General features: G+C 42.9%; 1 protein-coding gene across 1 annotated transcript; it reads right to left on the reverse strand.

The window, feature by feature from the left end:
- Positions 1-1,638: 1,638 nt before the first annotated feature.
- Positions 1,639-13,207, reverse strand: Il12b (interleukin 12B). The gene is made up of 6 exons (XM_029557947.1): positions 13,120-13,207; positions 8,846-9,121; positions 7,406-7,523; positions 5,173-5,390; positions 3,870-4,004; positions 1,639-1,790 (listed from the first exon to the last, which is right to left on the reverse strand). Exons 1-6 carry the CDS (start codon positions 13,205-13,207, stop codon positions 1,639-1,641), a joined length of 987 nt encoding a protein of 328 aa, XP_029413807.1.
- Positions 13,208-13,687: the final 480 nt, after the last annotated feature.

Raw genomic sequence — 13,687 nt, forward strand, 5'->3', positions numbered from 1 at the left:
CTTTCTTTCTTTTATTTTATTTTCTTTCTTTTTCTTCTTTCTTCCTCCCTCCCTCCCTCCCTCCCTTCCTTCCTTCCTTCCATCCTTCCTTCCCTCCTTCCCTCCTTCCCTTCCTCCCTCCCTCTTGAGATAGGGTCTCCTGTAGCCCCAAATGGCCTTGAACTTGCTATGTAGTTGAGAGTGACCTTGAACTTCTGGTCCTCCTGCCTCCACTTCTCTAGAGATAGGGTTACAGGTATAAGCTACCACATCCCATTTATGCAGTGCTGGGGATGGAATCCAGGGTTTCATGCATGCTAGGCAAGCACTCTATCAACTGACCTACACCCCCAACCCTGGACTTCGATTTCTGGTTTTTAAGATCCTTTTTTTTTTTTTTTTTCAAATTTAGGCACTCAAAGGTTCATCTCATTTAGATGACATGATTTAGAAGTACAGGTGAGTTCATTTAGAAGAACAGGTGGCCCTGAGCTGCTCATCAGTACCAGTGTTAGGAAGTCTTCCTTGATGTTAAAACCAGTATCAATTTCTTCAGAGTCTCCTTCACAGCTTCTTTGTGTCTCTATTTAAACACCTCCTGTGTCCCTATCTGTCCTAAATATATGTCAATACTGATGTCAGAACATTATGTTCTTATTGGTTGTCACAAAACCAAAGTACCTATGCAGCCCTGCTTGAAAAGTTGGTGATATGAATAGCAATTAAATTCACATTTTGCATAATAGGGCCCAGTCCCTATAGATCAGGCCTTGAGAATGTGAACTATTCAATACATGTTGGTGCACAAATGTTAAATAACAGTAATAAATTAATAAATACATAGATTACTTAAATATTTAAATAGCATAAGGTCAAGTAGAGTGCTAAAATATCTATACATAAATAAGCTGACTGTCTCAGTGGGCATTTAGCATTTAAATATAAAATCATAGGTAGCAAAGATATCATTATGAACCTAAAAAACACGGAGAAAGCAAACCAAGTAGAAAATAGCCTTTTGGGTCTTGTCCATCATGAGCTTATTTTTTTTCCTAATGTCTTCCATTTTTCTCCTCCAAAAAGTCATACTGGCATCGTACCCTGAAAAGGAATGTGGGCAAGCCTGTGTTGGTCAGAAGGGTGGCATCAAAAACTTCCTAGTTGTTACTGTGCATTGTCCCCTGCTGCTGAGTCTTGGGGATTCCCTGTGTGAAGGCCCAGCCCTTCTCTGTGGGGCTGAGAATTTGGCTGGTCTCATGTTTGCCAGATGCTTTCTTGAGAGGTTTTCTTTAACAAAGTGTCTGATTGTGTTAGTTCCTTATTAAAAGCACTTTGATGGTTCCCAAAACCCGTAGAAGAAAGTTTCAACTTTTGGAAGCTCTCAAGTCCTCCCCAGATTGACTCCTGGCTCCCTCTCCTGCCTTTCCCTGGAGGAGGGAAGCGTTATACTTTTTCTCTTTACTGCAAAATTTTCTGTGCCTAGCATAATGCCTAATCTAACATAGACACCAAATAAATATCTGTTAAATGAACAAATATGTGTCTGATTCTGGTCTCCCCATGCAAGGAACTCCATCCCTCTTTCCCACAAAGCCCCTGTTGTCCTCCACCGGGAACAGGAAATATGCATGTGTGGCTGGACTTCATGGACCTGCTCACCTAACTGCAGGACGCAGAAGCCCATTCGCTCCAAGATGAGCTATAGAAGCGATCCCGAGCTTTCACGTGGACCTTGGCGTCTCGGCGGCATAGGACTTTGGCAGAGGTCTTGTCTGTGGGGAGGAGCTCACCTTTCTGCAAAGGAGAGGAAACTATGTAAGGACCTAAGAGGTAAAGCCATCACAGGTCAGGCTGGCCTGTTTCAGCAGAGCCTGATCTCCCTAAACAGGCACAACTGTCTTAGGTCACTACCCTTGCACCATCTACTGGCAGGAGCTCTAAACGCAGATGTGGCTTTGTGTGTGTGTGTGTGTGTGTGTGTGTGTGTGTGTGTGTGTGCAAGCATGTAAGTGTGCACACACACGCTTGTGTATCCACATGGAGGTCAACATTGGGCATCTACTTTAATCGCTCTCCATCTTGCTTGCTTATTTATTTATTTACTTATTTATATTTTTAAGTGTATGAGTATTTTTCCTGCATGTATATAAGTGCACCAGGGTATTGCAAGGCCCATGGAGGCTAAAAGAGGGCGTCAGATCCCCGAAGAACTGGAGTTACAGACAGTTGTTAGCCACCATGGCATGTGGGTGCTGGGAACAAAACCTGGGTCCTCTGTAAGAGCAACCAGTGCTCTTAACTGCTGAGCTGTCTCTCCAGGCACCTACCTGGTTTTTTGAGATGAGGCTTCTCACTGAATGTGCAACTGGTCATTTTAGCTAGACTAGCTGGCCAGCAAGCCCCTAGAGTTTGCCTGTCTCTTCCCTGCTCTCAATACTGGGCAAATAGGCCTCATACCCAGCTTTTATGTAGGTTCTGGGAATCAGAATCCAGGTCCCTGTGCTTGTGTGGCAAGTACTTTATTGACTGAGCCCTGCTTTTCTGCTTGGTAAGACCTGAGACAGAGATGGTTTGGTCCAGCCTTCATCTCTCTGCACAGCAGCATTACACCTTGGACAGTCACCTCTGTACTAGGCTGATATTGGGACTGAGAGACTTTAGCTGTCCCCTGGATATCCAGAAACATCATATCCTTATCCTTTTGGTACACAAACTTCAAACCCTGGCTGTGGTACTGAATAGCTGTGGAATTTGAGGAGAATGTCTTAAGTGTTCTCTTTCTCCCCTTATTTATAAATGGGACTAACAATAGTGCCCATCTCTGAGAACTGTAAAAGTTAAATAGTGATCACGGCGATGAGATGGCTCAGCAGGGAAAAGTGCCTGCTATCAAGTCTGAAGATTTGAGTTTGATCCCTGTGTGGAAGGAGAGAACCAAGTCCAGCAAGTTGTTCTCCACATGCACACTGTGGCATTTGTGTATACACACACAGACAGACACAACCACATAGTAATTATATAAAAATGTTTAGAAGTTTTTAGTAAGTAGAAAGAACTCAATATTACCTACTAGCAATATCCTAATCTAAAGAGGAATGGTACTTAGCAAGATTTTAGGTAATATTTAAAGTCTGTTTCAAAATAACCTCATTTTCTGTTCCCTTTTAAAGGGAGTGATTGAATCACTGAGATGTTCCCACATACTAAATGCTATGATGAATGAGGGCTTTGATCAGTGACTTTAAAAGTGTGGGCTACAGATACTAAGGCTCTTTAAAATGGTCTCTGGAAACTTGCAAGAGGCAAAAGATCATGACATTAATGACCAAAAAGTTGGAAAGCCATTGAGTTAAAATGTGTAAGTGCAGGCATCTTGCTTTGTGAAATAATTGCACAGTATTTGGAACAAGTAGGAATCACCCATGTTGGGTGAAACATGGAACCAATCTTCCACTAACCATGTTCACTCAGTTGAAATCATCATTTTAGGCTCCTGGACCCCAGCTCTCTTATGACGTAGCCAGTTTTAATGCAAGGATTAATTGCTAACTGTACTGAAGGTATCTGGGATGATGGGTTCACAGTCTGTGTCCAGCAGGATGACTCTGGGTCCTGGTTCTGTTGCTTTCCTAGCTGGGTGACCCTGGGCTAATCACAACCTGTCTGAGCTCCACTGTCTCTCTTTGTGAAGTAGTGACAGTAACACTGCCTGCCTTCATAGGGTTCTTTGTGTGCGTTGTGTGTCATGTACATGGAGAGCCCTTTACACAGGTTGAGGCATGTAGCAAGTGCCTAGTGGTTGTGATCATCACGTTCCACCTAGCATGATCCTACATAAACCTGACTGGAATACACTACACTTGCATTCAATCAAACCTGTCCATTCTTGCGCTGGGTCTGCACAGAGAACGTCAGGGAGAAGTAGGAATGTGGAGTGCTCCAGGTGTCAGGGTATTCCCAGCTGACCTCCACCTGAGAGTTCTTCAAAGGCTTCACCTGTAGGTTCTTGGGCGGGTCCGGTTTGACTGTGGAGGAGAACAAGCATCCTTCGCTGTTCCAACAGGGCTTTGGAACTAGGTGGTTTTGGCTTTGGATCCTCATTCCACCTTTGACAGCTGGGAGTCTACAGGCTAGTTCTTTACCTTCTCTGAGCACCTGGCCAGCACCCATGAGGTACCTCTGTTCCTTCCATGGTGGACATCACCATCAATGGCCACCTTATATTTTGAAACCCTTCTCATCACTGCACAACCTGACAGGCCCTGATGCTGGAGTCACTCAACTTGGAAAAGAGTTCCATCCGGGCTCTGAGGCCAAAGACACCCTCTCTTCACTTGATCCCTCACTTTGTTCTAAGCACAGAGCTGGCCTCGATACTTGCTGGGATGATATGAGAGGTTTTCCATTTACAACTTTCTCTTTTTCTTTCCATAGTGTCTGGCATGAACTTGTCTTGTAACCTTTAGAGGCAACTGTCTCCAAGCTTGTCTATTTATTTGTTCGGTAATTCTGAGCATCCATTATGTGCCACCACTAGGACTCTGTCTGGAAGATACAGTGAGTGTCACAATCCTCAAATGGCATTTTCTTCTAGATGGACATGTTCTATGGAACATTCCACACAAAGACTATTGCTCCTGATAGGCATGTTACAAATACCCACCCTCCAAGTGCAGACTCTGCACAAATTCTACAAGTTCTGTGATCCTGTTACATTCTTTCAAGATGCCCATTCTGTAAATAGGTGGTAACGGACAGGAGAAATGGTGATATTGCAATGTCAATTAAGAAGTGGATGTCACTGGAGGGAATTTGTAGATACATGTATACATGTGCATATAAGAGAAATATTAGTTGTGAAAACTGTAATTACTAGGGAAGCTCTAGGAACTCTTGGATTCATCATGTCATCTACCTGGGTAGCCGATAAGACATGCTGCAAAATGCTTGCTACAGGGGACAAATCTGGGTCTGGATTGACATCTGTGAGATTTGAGATCTGGAGAAAGCTTAACTGTTTAGGTTCCTCCTCTGCAAAATGCAGATAATAGTCTCTACATCACGCTTTTCAGGGGGTTCAGATGCATGGAAAAAGGATGCATGGAAATCCTATCCTCCAGTTCCCAGGTCACTATGAACTTGTGGCAAACAGCACCTTTGCTTCCAAAGCACAAGCAGCCGTGCAGAACTCACTGATGTCCCTGATGAAGAAGCTGTGGGTGTAATTCTCGTACTTGAGCTTGTACATGGCTTCCACCACCAGCTCGATGGGCAGGCTTTCCTCGGCGGCTGGGCAGGTGACCTCCTCTTGGCATGCCACCGAGTACTTCTTGTAGTCCTTGTGCTCCACTGTGACATTCTCGGCTGAGAGAGACGCTGCTCCACACGTCACTCCTCGGGAGTCAGAGGAGCTGGAGCCCAAGACAGAAACGATCCTGAGTTATACGTCAAAGGGCAAGTTCTGGTGACTATAACCAGGGAGAGTCTAGGGACACAGCTTAACCAGGGGGCAAGATTTCTCCCAAGAGGGTAAGAAGCAACCCTTCCAGGAGGGTAAGTTTAGCTCTAAGAGATAAAAAGCTTCACCTCTACCTTTAACCTTGATGAATTTGGAAAAATTATGGATCTGCTTAAATTTCCTTATGAAAAATTTAATTATCCCCTCATATTAGTTACAAGATCAACTATACTCTAATTATAAAAATTAGAATGACAAAGATGTTTATCAAGGAAATATGCATATCTCTACCATCCGATCCCTTTTAATCCAAACGTTAGTCCCAGCTGTAGATACCATTCACAGCTTACTTCCAGAGCTTTTCCAATGAATATTCAAGATAAACATGTACATGCACACACACATATTTTATCTGTGTATGTTAACAGATATACATACATATCTTTTAAAATATACATTTTAGCTTTTAAAAATAAAATAAGACAAGATTATATGCATAGGATTTTGTAATTGTCTTTCCCCCTCTGAAAATATTGTGGAGAGTCCTCCAGAACATAGCATATACGTTGTCTTATCACTTTTAAAACAGGATTTATTTACTTTTAACTATTTATGTGTATGCGTGCCTACATGAGTTTACATGCATCACGTGCATTTAAGTGCTCACAGAGCCCAGAAGAGGGTAGAAGAGCCCCTGGAACTAGTTACAGGCAGTTGTGAGCTGCGTTATATGGGTGCTGGGAAGCGAATTCAGGCCCACTGCAAGAGCAGTAAGCGCTCCTTAACTGAACCAACTCTCCAGCCCCAGGGTTATTCATTTTATAAATATGCACGAATGATCTATTTGATTCTTGCTTTGCTGACCTCCAAAAACATCACGATGTCCCTTATGCATGTAGCAGTGTCTTTGTGCATGTGTTCGAGCATTTCTCTAGTAAACATTTTAAAGATGGGAAAGTGAGACCCCAATTTACTCATTTAAATAGTAGCAGAGCCTAGGTGTTCACTCCAGCATCCCACATGGCTCAGTCAGTCACAGAGGAGACTGACATACAAGATCTGCGGCTGTGGAAGCTGGGTTCTTAGGGAAAGTCCAAATGTGTTGGACAAACAGTGAACTTCAGAATAGTTGTGTTGTTGGAACAGAGAGAAGCTGGAATGGTTCTAGGGAAAGACCAGGAAGGAGGTCACAGGGAGTTCTGGGATCTGCATCAGGCCCTGGAGCACTTATTTCTGTTTTTGACTCAAGGTAAAATTTTGGCAAGTCATTTGTAGCTGCAAGTTCTTTTTATTTCTCCCTGTGGTGCTTTGAACCTTAATGAGGCATTTCCCAGGTGTGCTGGATAGCTTTAGTGTCAACTTGACACACCTGGGTTGAGGGAGCCTCAATCCGGGAATTGCCTCTATTGGACTGGCCTGTGGCCATGTTTGAAGGGCATCTTCTTGATAAGTGATGTGGGAGGGCCCAGCCCACTGTGGGTGGTGCCACCCCTGGGCAGGTGGGCCTGTGTTGCATAAGAAAGCAGGCTGAGCAGGGGCCAAGGGAGCAAACCAGTAAGCAGCATTCCTCCATGGCCTATGCTCCAGCTCCTGCTTCCAGGGTCCTGCCCTGAGTTCCTACCTTGGGCTCCCTGATGAAGTACAACCTGGGAGATGTAAGCTGAATAAACCCTTTCCTCCCCAAGTTGGTAGTGATCAGAGTGTTTTGTCACAGCAATGAAGAAACAAACTAGGACACCAGGCAATTTGGACAAGCGAATTCAAATGCTCCAGACCTTATTCTCGGAGGATTGACTTAAATCTCCATGCTTTTCCTCAACTTAGGCTAGTGGAGGGAGGTCGAAAAAACTATGGAATTGACTTTGCTTTTCAGCTTTTCATTCACTGGAAGTGTATGAACAGCTTTTCCTTAATTTCTTAATGAAGCCATTCTGCAGAATTTCGGGAAAGCAGAGTGGACTCCCTTACCCACTGCTGTTCTTGACACTGAACTTCACGTCTGTGCTGATTGCCGTCAGCCACCAGCAGGTAAATCGCCCGGAGTAATTCACTGCCTCACATTTCAGGAAAGTCTTATTTTGGGGATCTGGATTTGAAAAAGGAAAAAAAAAATCCACTATTTAGGAGTTTTCTTCTAGCAGGGACAGACTTTTGTTGTGCTGATTGCCGTCAGCCACCAGCAGGTAAAACGCCCGGAGTAATTCACTGCCTCACATTTCAGGAAAGTCTTATTTTTGGGATCTGGATTTGAAAAAGGAAAAAAAAAAAATCCACTATTTAGGAGTTTTCTTCTAGCAGGGACAGACTTTTGGCTGGCTATGTAGCCAAAGAATGACTTTGAACTCCTGATTTCTTCTCTTTCCGCCTCCCAAGTACTGAGTATAGACATGAGCCATCATGCCTGGTTAGATATACTACTGGCTATGTAGCCAAAGAATGACTTTGAACTCCTGATTTCTTCTCTTTCCACCTCCCAAGTACTGAGTATAGACATGAGCCATCATGCCTGGTTAGATATACTCTATTTTTTTTCTTCTTGTGGTACTGAGAATTGAACTCAGGGCCTTGCACATACCGGGCAAGTGCTCTACCATTGAGCTATGTGCCCAGCAGGGTGTTCTTTCATTTATTTTATTGGAAAAGGCTCCTGCTCCCTTGGTAAGTATTTCAACACAGATTGGTAGTGCCCCTATAGGATGCTGATTATGTAGAGCATTCACACACCTACTGTACACCCAGCAGACAGAAACACTCATGTTTTTCAAAGCCATCACCCCAGAATTGTACACATTGATTAACTTCTACCACGTATCCAATAACATCCCTGTTACTCAAAGAAAACTTCAGGGCAAGCATTCAGACAGACAACTTTCTCAATATGAGATTTTTAATGGCCAATAGTTTAAGAATTCAAAGAAAGTGAAGAGAAATGGAAGTTCTAGATGGTTTTCGAAAGGACTTGCTGTTTATTCATGAATTGCAGTAACCATGCCTTGCCTTTTCAATTTTTTATTATTGTATTTTAGAGGGGCAAATGAGCTGGGAGCTCAGTCAATAAAGTGCTTGTCTTGCAAGCATTAGGACCCGAGTTCAATCCTTAGCACTCATGTAAAAATGCCAGGTGTGATAGCATGCATTTGTAATCCCAGAGCTGGGGATGCAGAGACAGGAGGATCTCTGGGGCTCATTGGTCACCTGGTCTAATTGGTGAGCTCTAGGTCAGTGAGAGATCCTGACTCAAAGGAAGTGAACAGTATTTTTGAGGATGACAAGCCTCCACATACACACATACATACATATGTACCTGTACACACATGTGCATAGTATGTATACACATACACATACTCAATACACATATGAAAAAGGAGGAGGGATGAAAATAGACACTAACCCAAAGGGTAGAATTACCTTTCTGGTCCTTTAAAATATCAGTGGACCAAATCCCATCTTCCTTCTTGTGAAGCATCAGGGTGGAATGGCTCAGCACCTTGTCTCCTTTGTGGCAGCTGTATCGGCCGGCATCCACAAACTCTTTGACGTGGATGGGCAGGGTTTTGCCAGAGCCTAAGACGTCACTGCTCTGGTCTGAGGTCCAGGTGATGCCCTCTTCCTCAGGAGTGTCACAGGTGAGGACCACTGTTTCTCCAGGGGCATCAGGGTACCAGTCCAGCTCTACAACATAAACTGCAGAACACCAGCAGTGAAGACTTGGGCTGTGAGCTCCGTGAACTCTGGCACTGGGTTTCATTCACTGCCTAGGCATCCCTACTGCCTAGGCATAACCTTGCTTATAAGCATTTGGCAAAGGCTTGCTGAGATGATCTTAGGACATGGGGCTCTCTCTGGACCCAAGGTCTCAGAATAGAGAAGCAAAGAGTCTATAACAGCAATCGACTCATTAACTGACAGGTTACTTGTAATAATTAGCCTCTGATTTGCACACACAAGGGAAAGACCTTGAAATAAAGAAAAAATGCAAACAGCACAAGATTTTCTGCCAGAGGCAGGGGTGGGGGATACACTAGCACAACTGCAGTTTCACGGGGAATAAGTATTTGCTAGAGTCACACAGTGGCTTAAAGCGTAGGGTATGGAAGAAGATGGGAAGGAAGAAAGGACTGAGGTCTTATCTCTTCTAACTGGAGAGGGGATTTTGAGCAAGGTATTGAGTACCACAGTCCTTAGCATCCTCATCTGCAAAGCGATAGGAACAAGAGTATCTCTGTTTGGTAAATACTAGTTAAGTTTGGCTGTGAGAATTAGAAGAAAAAAGCACACAAGGCCCCTAGCACAGTATCTGCTTCACAGGAAGCTCTGCTAGTTGTTACTATTGTTGTTATTATCATTCACAGATCAGAGTCAGCCAAATGCACTGAAAAACTCTTAAAATTCTCCATGAGGATTTAGTTCTTTCTGCATGAAATTCACCATTGGAGCTTTTAATTGTCTTTTTTTTATTATTAAAGTTATATTCTTATGAAGGAATAGATGCTAGTCTTCCCATTCTATGAAGGGAGGTACTGAGGTCAAAGGATAAGTAAGACCCTATCAAGCATGAAATGTGAAGAGGTAGATGTCAGGCCTCTGGTCTCTACAGCCAGTATGGAAATGGAGCCTTAAGGAATGGCTCGATGAAGTATTCTAGGAAGTATCACATCAAAGCTTCATTCACCTGTTTAAACACTTATCAATTATTAATTTGAAACAATGACTAATGCACTAGTCTTCAAAGTCTGATGAGTTCCCACCTGCCATCATCGACACCCCCAGGAAACTCCTTGGAAGTTGGAATGGGCCCAGTGATCCCTTTGCAAGTCTTCCAGGTGATCTTGGCACCTGCTTAGATCTGGCAGCTACCGTGGTGAAGAGCTTGGGTTTGGAGCATCATATCTATGGATCAGAACCAGCTCAAGGCCTTACATTACCCCACAGCTTGGGTGTAGGGAGGGATGCTGAGCTTCTTTAAGCTTTATGCCATCATTTTTGTTTTGGGGTTTTGAGACAGGGTTTAACTCTGTAGTCCATGCTAGTCCAGAACTTACTTTGTAGTCCAAGCTGGCCTCAAACTCAGAACTATCTTCTTCCCTCAGTCTCCCTAGTACTAGGATTACAGGCCCAAACCACCATGCCCAATTCCAATATCATTTTTTTTAATGAAAATAAAATATTAGTGCTTCCTTTAGCAGGGCACATACAAGCTAATTTGTATGAGAGCTTAACCCAGTGCCCTTAAGTGCCCTATACATGGTGGCTCTTGGGACTGGCATCCAAGTATAAAGCATTGTGAAAGGTAAAGTTCTCACTTTACATCATGGGATTTTAACTGCTAAATGGGAAACAAAGATAAGAGGTAAAAATCGCTTGGGGCTGAACTCTTTGGAAATCATTAGCTGTGCTGACAGCAAGCCACAGGAACCTTTGGCTTCTCCAGTTTCTCTTTGTCCCCAAGGCAAATGAACAGCTACACTGTGGTTATTTTCCTGCTACAACTGAGACTCAGAAGTCCCAGAAGATCTTGGCCTCAGGGTGGGGAAACAATTGACAGAGGAAATGGAGGAGTGGAGGGAGTCTGCTGGGCTCCAGGCCGGCATCTTGTCTCCTCCATTACAAGCCCTCTCACAAGGTTTCTCACAGTGACTTTCTATAATTTGTGCTGTTTACCATGCCAGAAGTTACCAAGGGGTTATGACTGCCAGGGCCTCAGTTCCTGAGGCTTGAGGGGATCTGGTTATGGTCAAAGCTTTACTTAGGAGAAGGATAAAAATTCTGACCTACATGGGGTAGGGGCCAGACTGTTGTCTTCCTGAATTTTTTTAAAAAATTACACTTATTTATTGCATGTGTGTGTATGTTTACATATATGTGTGTGTGTGTGTGTGTGTGTGTGTGTGTGTGTGAGTGGTGAGTGTGTTTGTGTGTATGGATGCACACATGGCCCAGCACATGTGTGGAGATCAGAGGGCAACTTGTAGAAATCCATTCTTTCCTTATACTATGTAGATCCCAGGGATTAAACTCAGACCATCAAGCTTGTGGCAAGTTCTTTTACCTACTGTGCCATCTTGCCTGACCCTGAAAATCCTCATAATGAAAGACTGGTTCCAAATTTCCTTCAATACCCATTTTGTACTGTGTTGTCCTGGCTATCGAGGGTTGTCTCTGACAAGTTGAAATCTTTCCCCATTTCCTCTTGCTCAGCTCTTAAAGGGCACAGGAACCAACTGCTTCATGCCCTTCTTGTAAAATATAATACTTAAGTGAGGTGAAACTGAGTTCAAGTCACCATTCCATCCTTGCCAGGCACATGACATTACTTAAGTTTTTGATCCTCAGTTTTTCAACATCCATAAAATGGAGTACTGATGGTCCCTGCTTCTCATGGTTATAAAATTAAATGAGATCTTGTGTTCAATAAATATCAACAATTTTATCAATCCATTAATTTATATATTTATAATAACTCTCCAAGAATTGATAAATATTAATAGATGAAATGCCTATAACTATAAATCAATATAATAAATAGGAAACAATATAATATGTATAAAAATATTAATACATTTATAAATCAATAAATTTATGTAAAATCAATATCATTAACATATATTGGCTCTTTATATCAATATAGTCATAAAGACAGTCATTACCAACATTGTTATATTGGCTTTAATGAAACATCTGATGTCCTTTTGGGTGTGACTGACAATCAAGTTGATGGCTATTTATTGTGAGACATTACAAGGATAGAGAGAGCTTGTTATTATACTAACACTATTAGTTTACTAATAATTTTATCAGTCCCTTAGAAAATGAGAAGTTCAGAGGCACTGTTTTAAACAATCAAAACAGACCTGGAGAGATAGCTCATTGGTTAAGAGCACAGGCTACTTTTACAGAAAACCTGGGTTCGGTTCTCAGCACCCATATGACAGCTAATACTTATCCTTAACTCCAGTTTTAGGGGTTCTGATGCCCTCTTCTGGTCTCCACGGATATGCACTTGTATACATGCAGGCAAAACACTCATGCACATAAAAAATAAAGAGTTAAGTAAACAAATTTAAAAACAGCCAAAACGATAGTGCTTGCTAATATTTATGTTCACTCTTCCATATGTTGAGCTGTTTTCTGGATTCATTCACATATTTAATAAGCCATGTGGTTGGTGTCAGTTTGAACACCCAGCTGAGAAAACTGAGGCTCTGAGGTAACTCAGCTCCAGGCTTTGGAACCAATACTTTGCAGAATTATGACTTGAGCCGAAATCGATGTGGCAATTCCATGTTTTCCCCAATTTAAGTCATCACAATGCCAAGTGAGAGGACAGGGAGGTATGAAAGAGTGGGAGACGGCAGATGATAGTTTTTCTACTTTTCAAATCCTTGGGAATTTCAAAGGTATGAAACAGTCGTTTTTTAGTACTATTGGTGAAAAACTCATCTCTTTTCCCATCATAGTCCACAAAAAGCTCCTTTCCTGGCATCCAACATGAAAGTTAAACAATACAGAGACCCTGAAAATGAAAGAAGGGAAGAGAGCTTTGCATCTTCCCAGAGTGAGGGCTCTCCTTCTCATGGAGACCCAGCATGGCTGGCCACACAAGCCCCATTTCCCAGCAGGGCTGCTGAGAGCTCTGACTTAGAATTGGGGGCTGCCATAGAAAACAAGGAAAGGCCAGTTACCATCTTTCTCAAGTTCCCATATGGCCATGAGTGGAGACGCCAGCAACACCAGGGCAAACCAGGAGATGGTCAGCTTCTGACGACACATCTGTTAGGAGGGGGAGAAGCAGGAGGAAGAGAAGGAGAAAAAGAGGTGGAAGGGGAAGGGAAAGAGAAGAGAGATTGTTAACCAGTGTCCAGTTAGTGCTGGGAACTCTACCCACATTCTGTCTGCATTTTTAATCTTGACTTTCCTTTTCTTCTCCACACTGTCAGGTAAGAATTATAGACGCCACATCCTGTCTTTGGGTAAGAACAGCTCCAGATTTAGAACCATAGGCTGTCTGGAGCTGAAAGAATCCTAAGGCCCAGCCATCTGATATCACCTTCTTTTTTTAAAAAATTGTTATCTGTGTGTGTGTGTGTGTGTGTGTGTGTGTGTGTGTGTGTGTGTGTAACTGAAAGAATCCTAAGGCCCAGCCATCTGATATCACCTTCTTTTTTAAAAAAATTGTTATCTGTGTGTGTGTGTGTGTGCGCGCACATGTGTGTGGAGGTCAGAGGACAACTTTTGGGAGTTCATTCTCTC

The sequence above is a fragment of the Nannospalax galili genome, unplaced genomic scaffold (assembly GCF_000622305.1).
Source record: "Nannospalax galili isolate Female #2095 unplaced genomic scaffold, S.galili_v1.0 scaffold667, whole genome shotgun sequence".
NCBI lineage: Eukaryota > Metazoa > Chordata > Mammalia > Rodentia > Spalacidae > Nannospalax > Nannospalax galili.

Bases quoted from the DNA above. Each gene is read 5' to 3' on its own strand.
- Il12b (XM_029557947.1), bottom strand. From the start codon at position 13,207: ATGTGTCGTCAGAAGCTGACCATCTCCTGGTTTGCCCTGGTGTTGCTG. The intron at 7,524-8,845 runs GTAATTCTACCC...TTTCAAATCCAG, and splicing joins TATTTTAAAGGACCAGAAAG to ATCCCCAAAATAAGACTTTC. The intron at 4,005-5,172 runs GTGAGTTCTGCA...TCTCCTCCACAG, and splicing joins CTTCTTCATCAGGGACATCA to TCAAACCGGACCCGCCCAAG.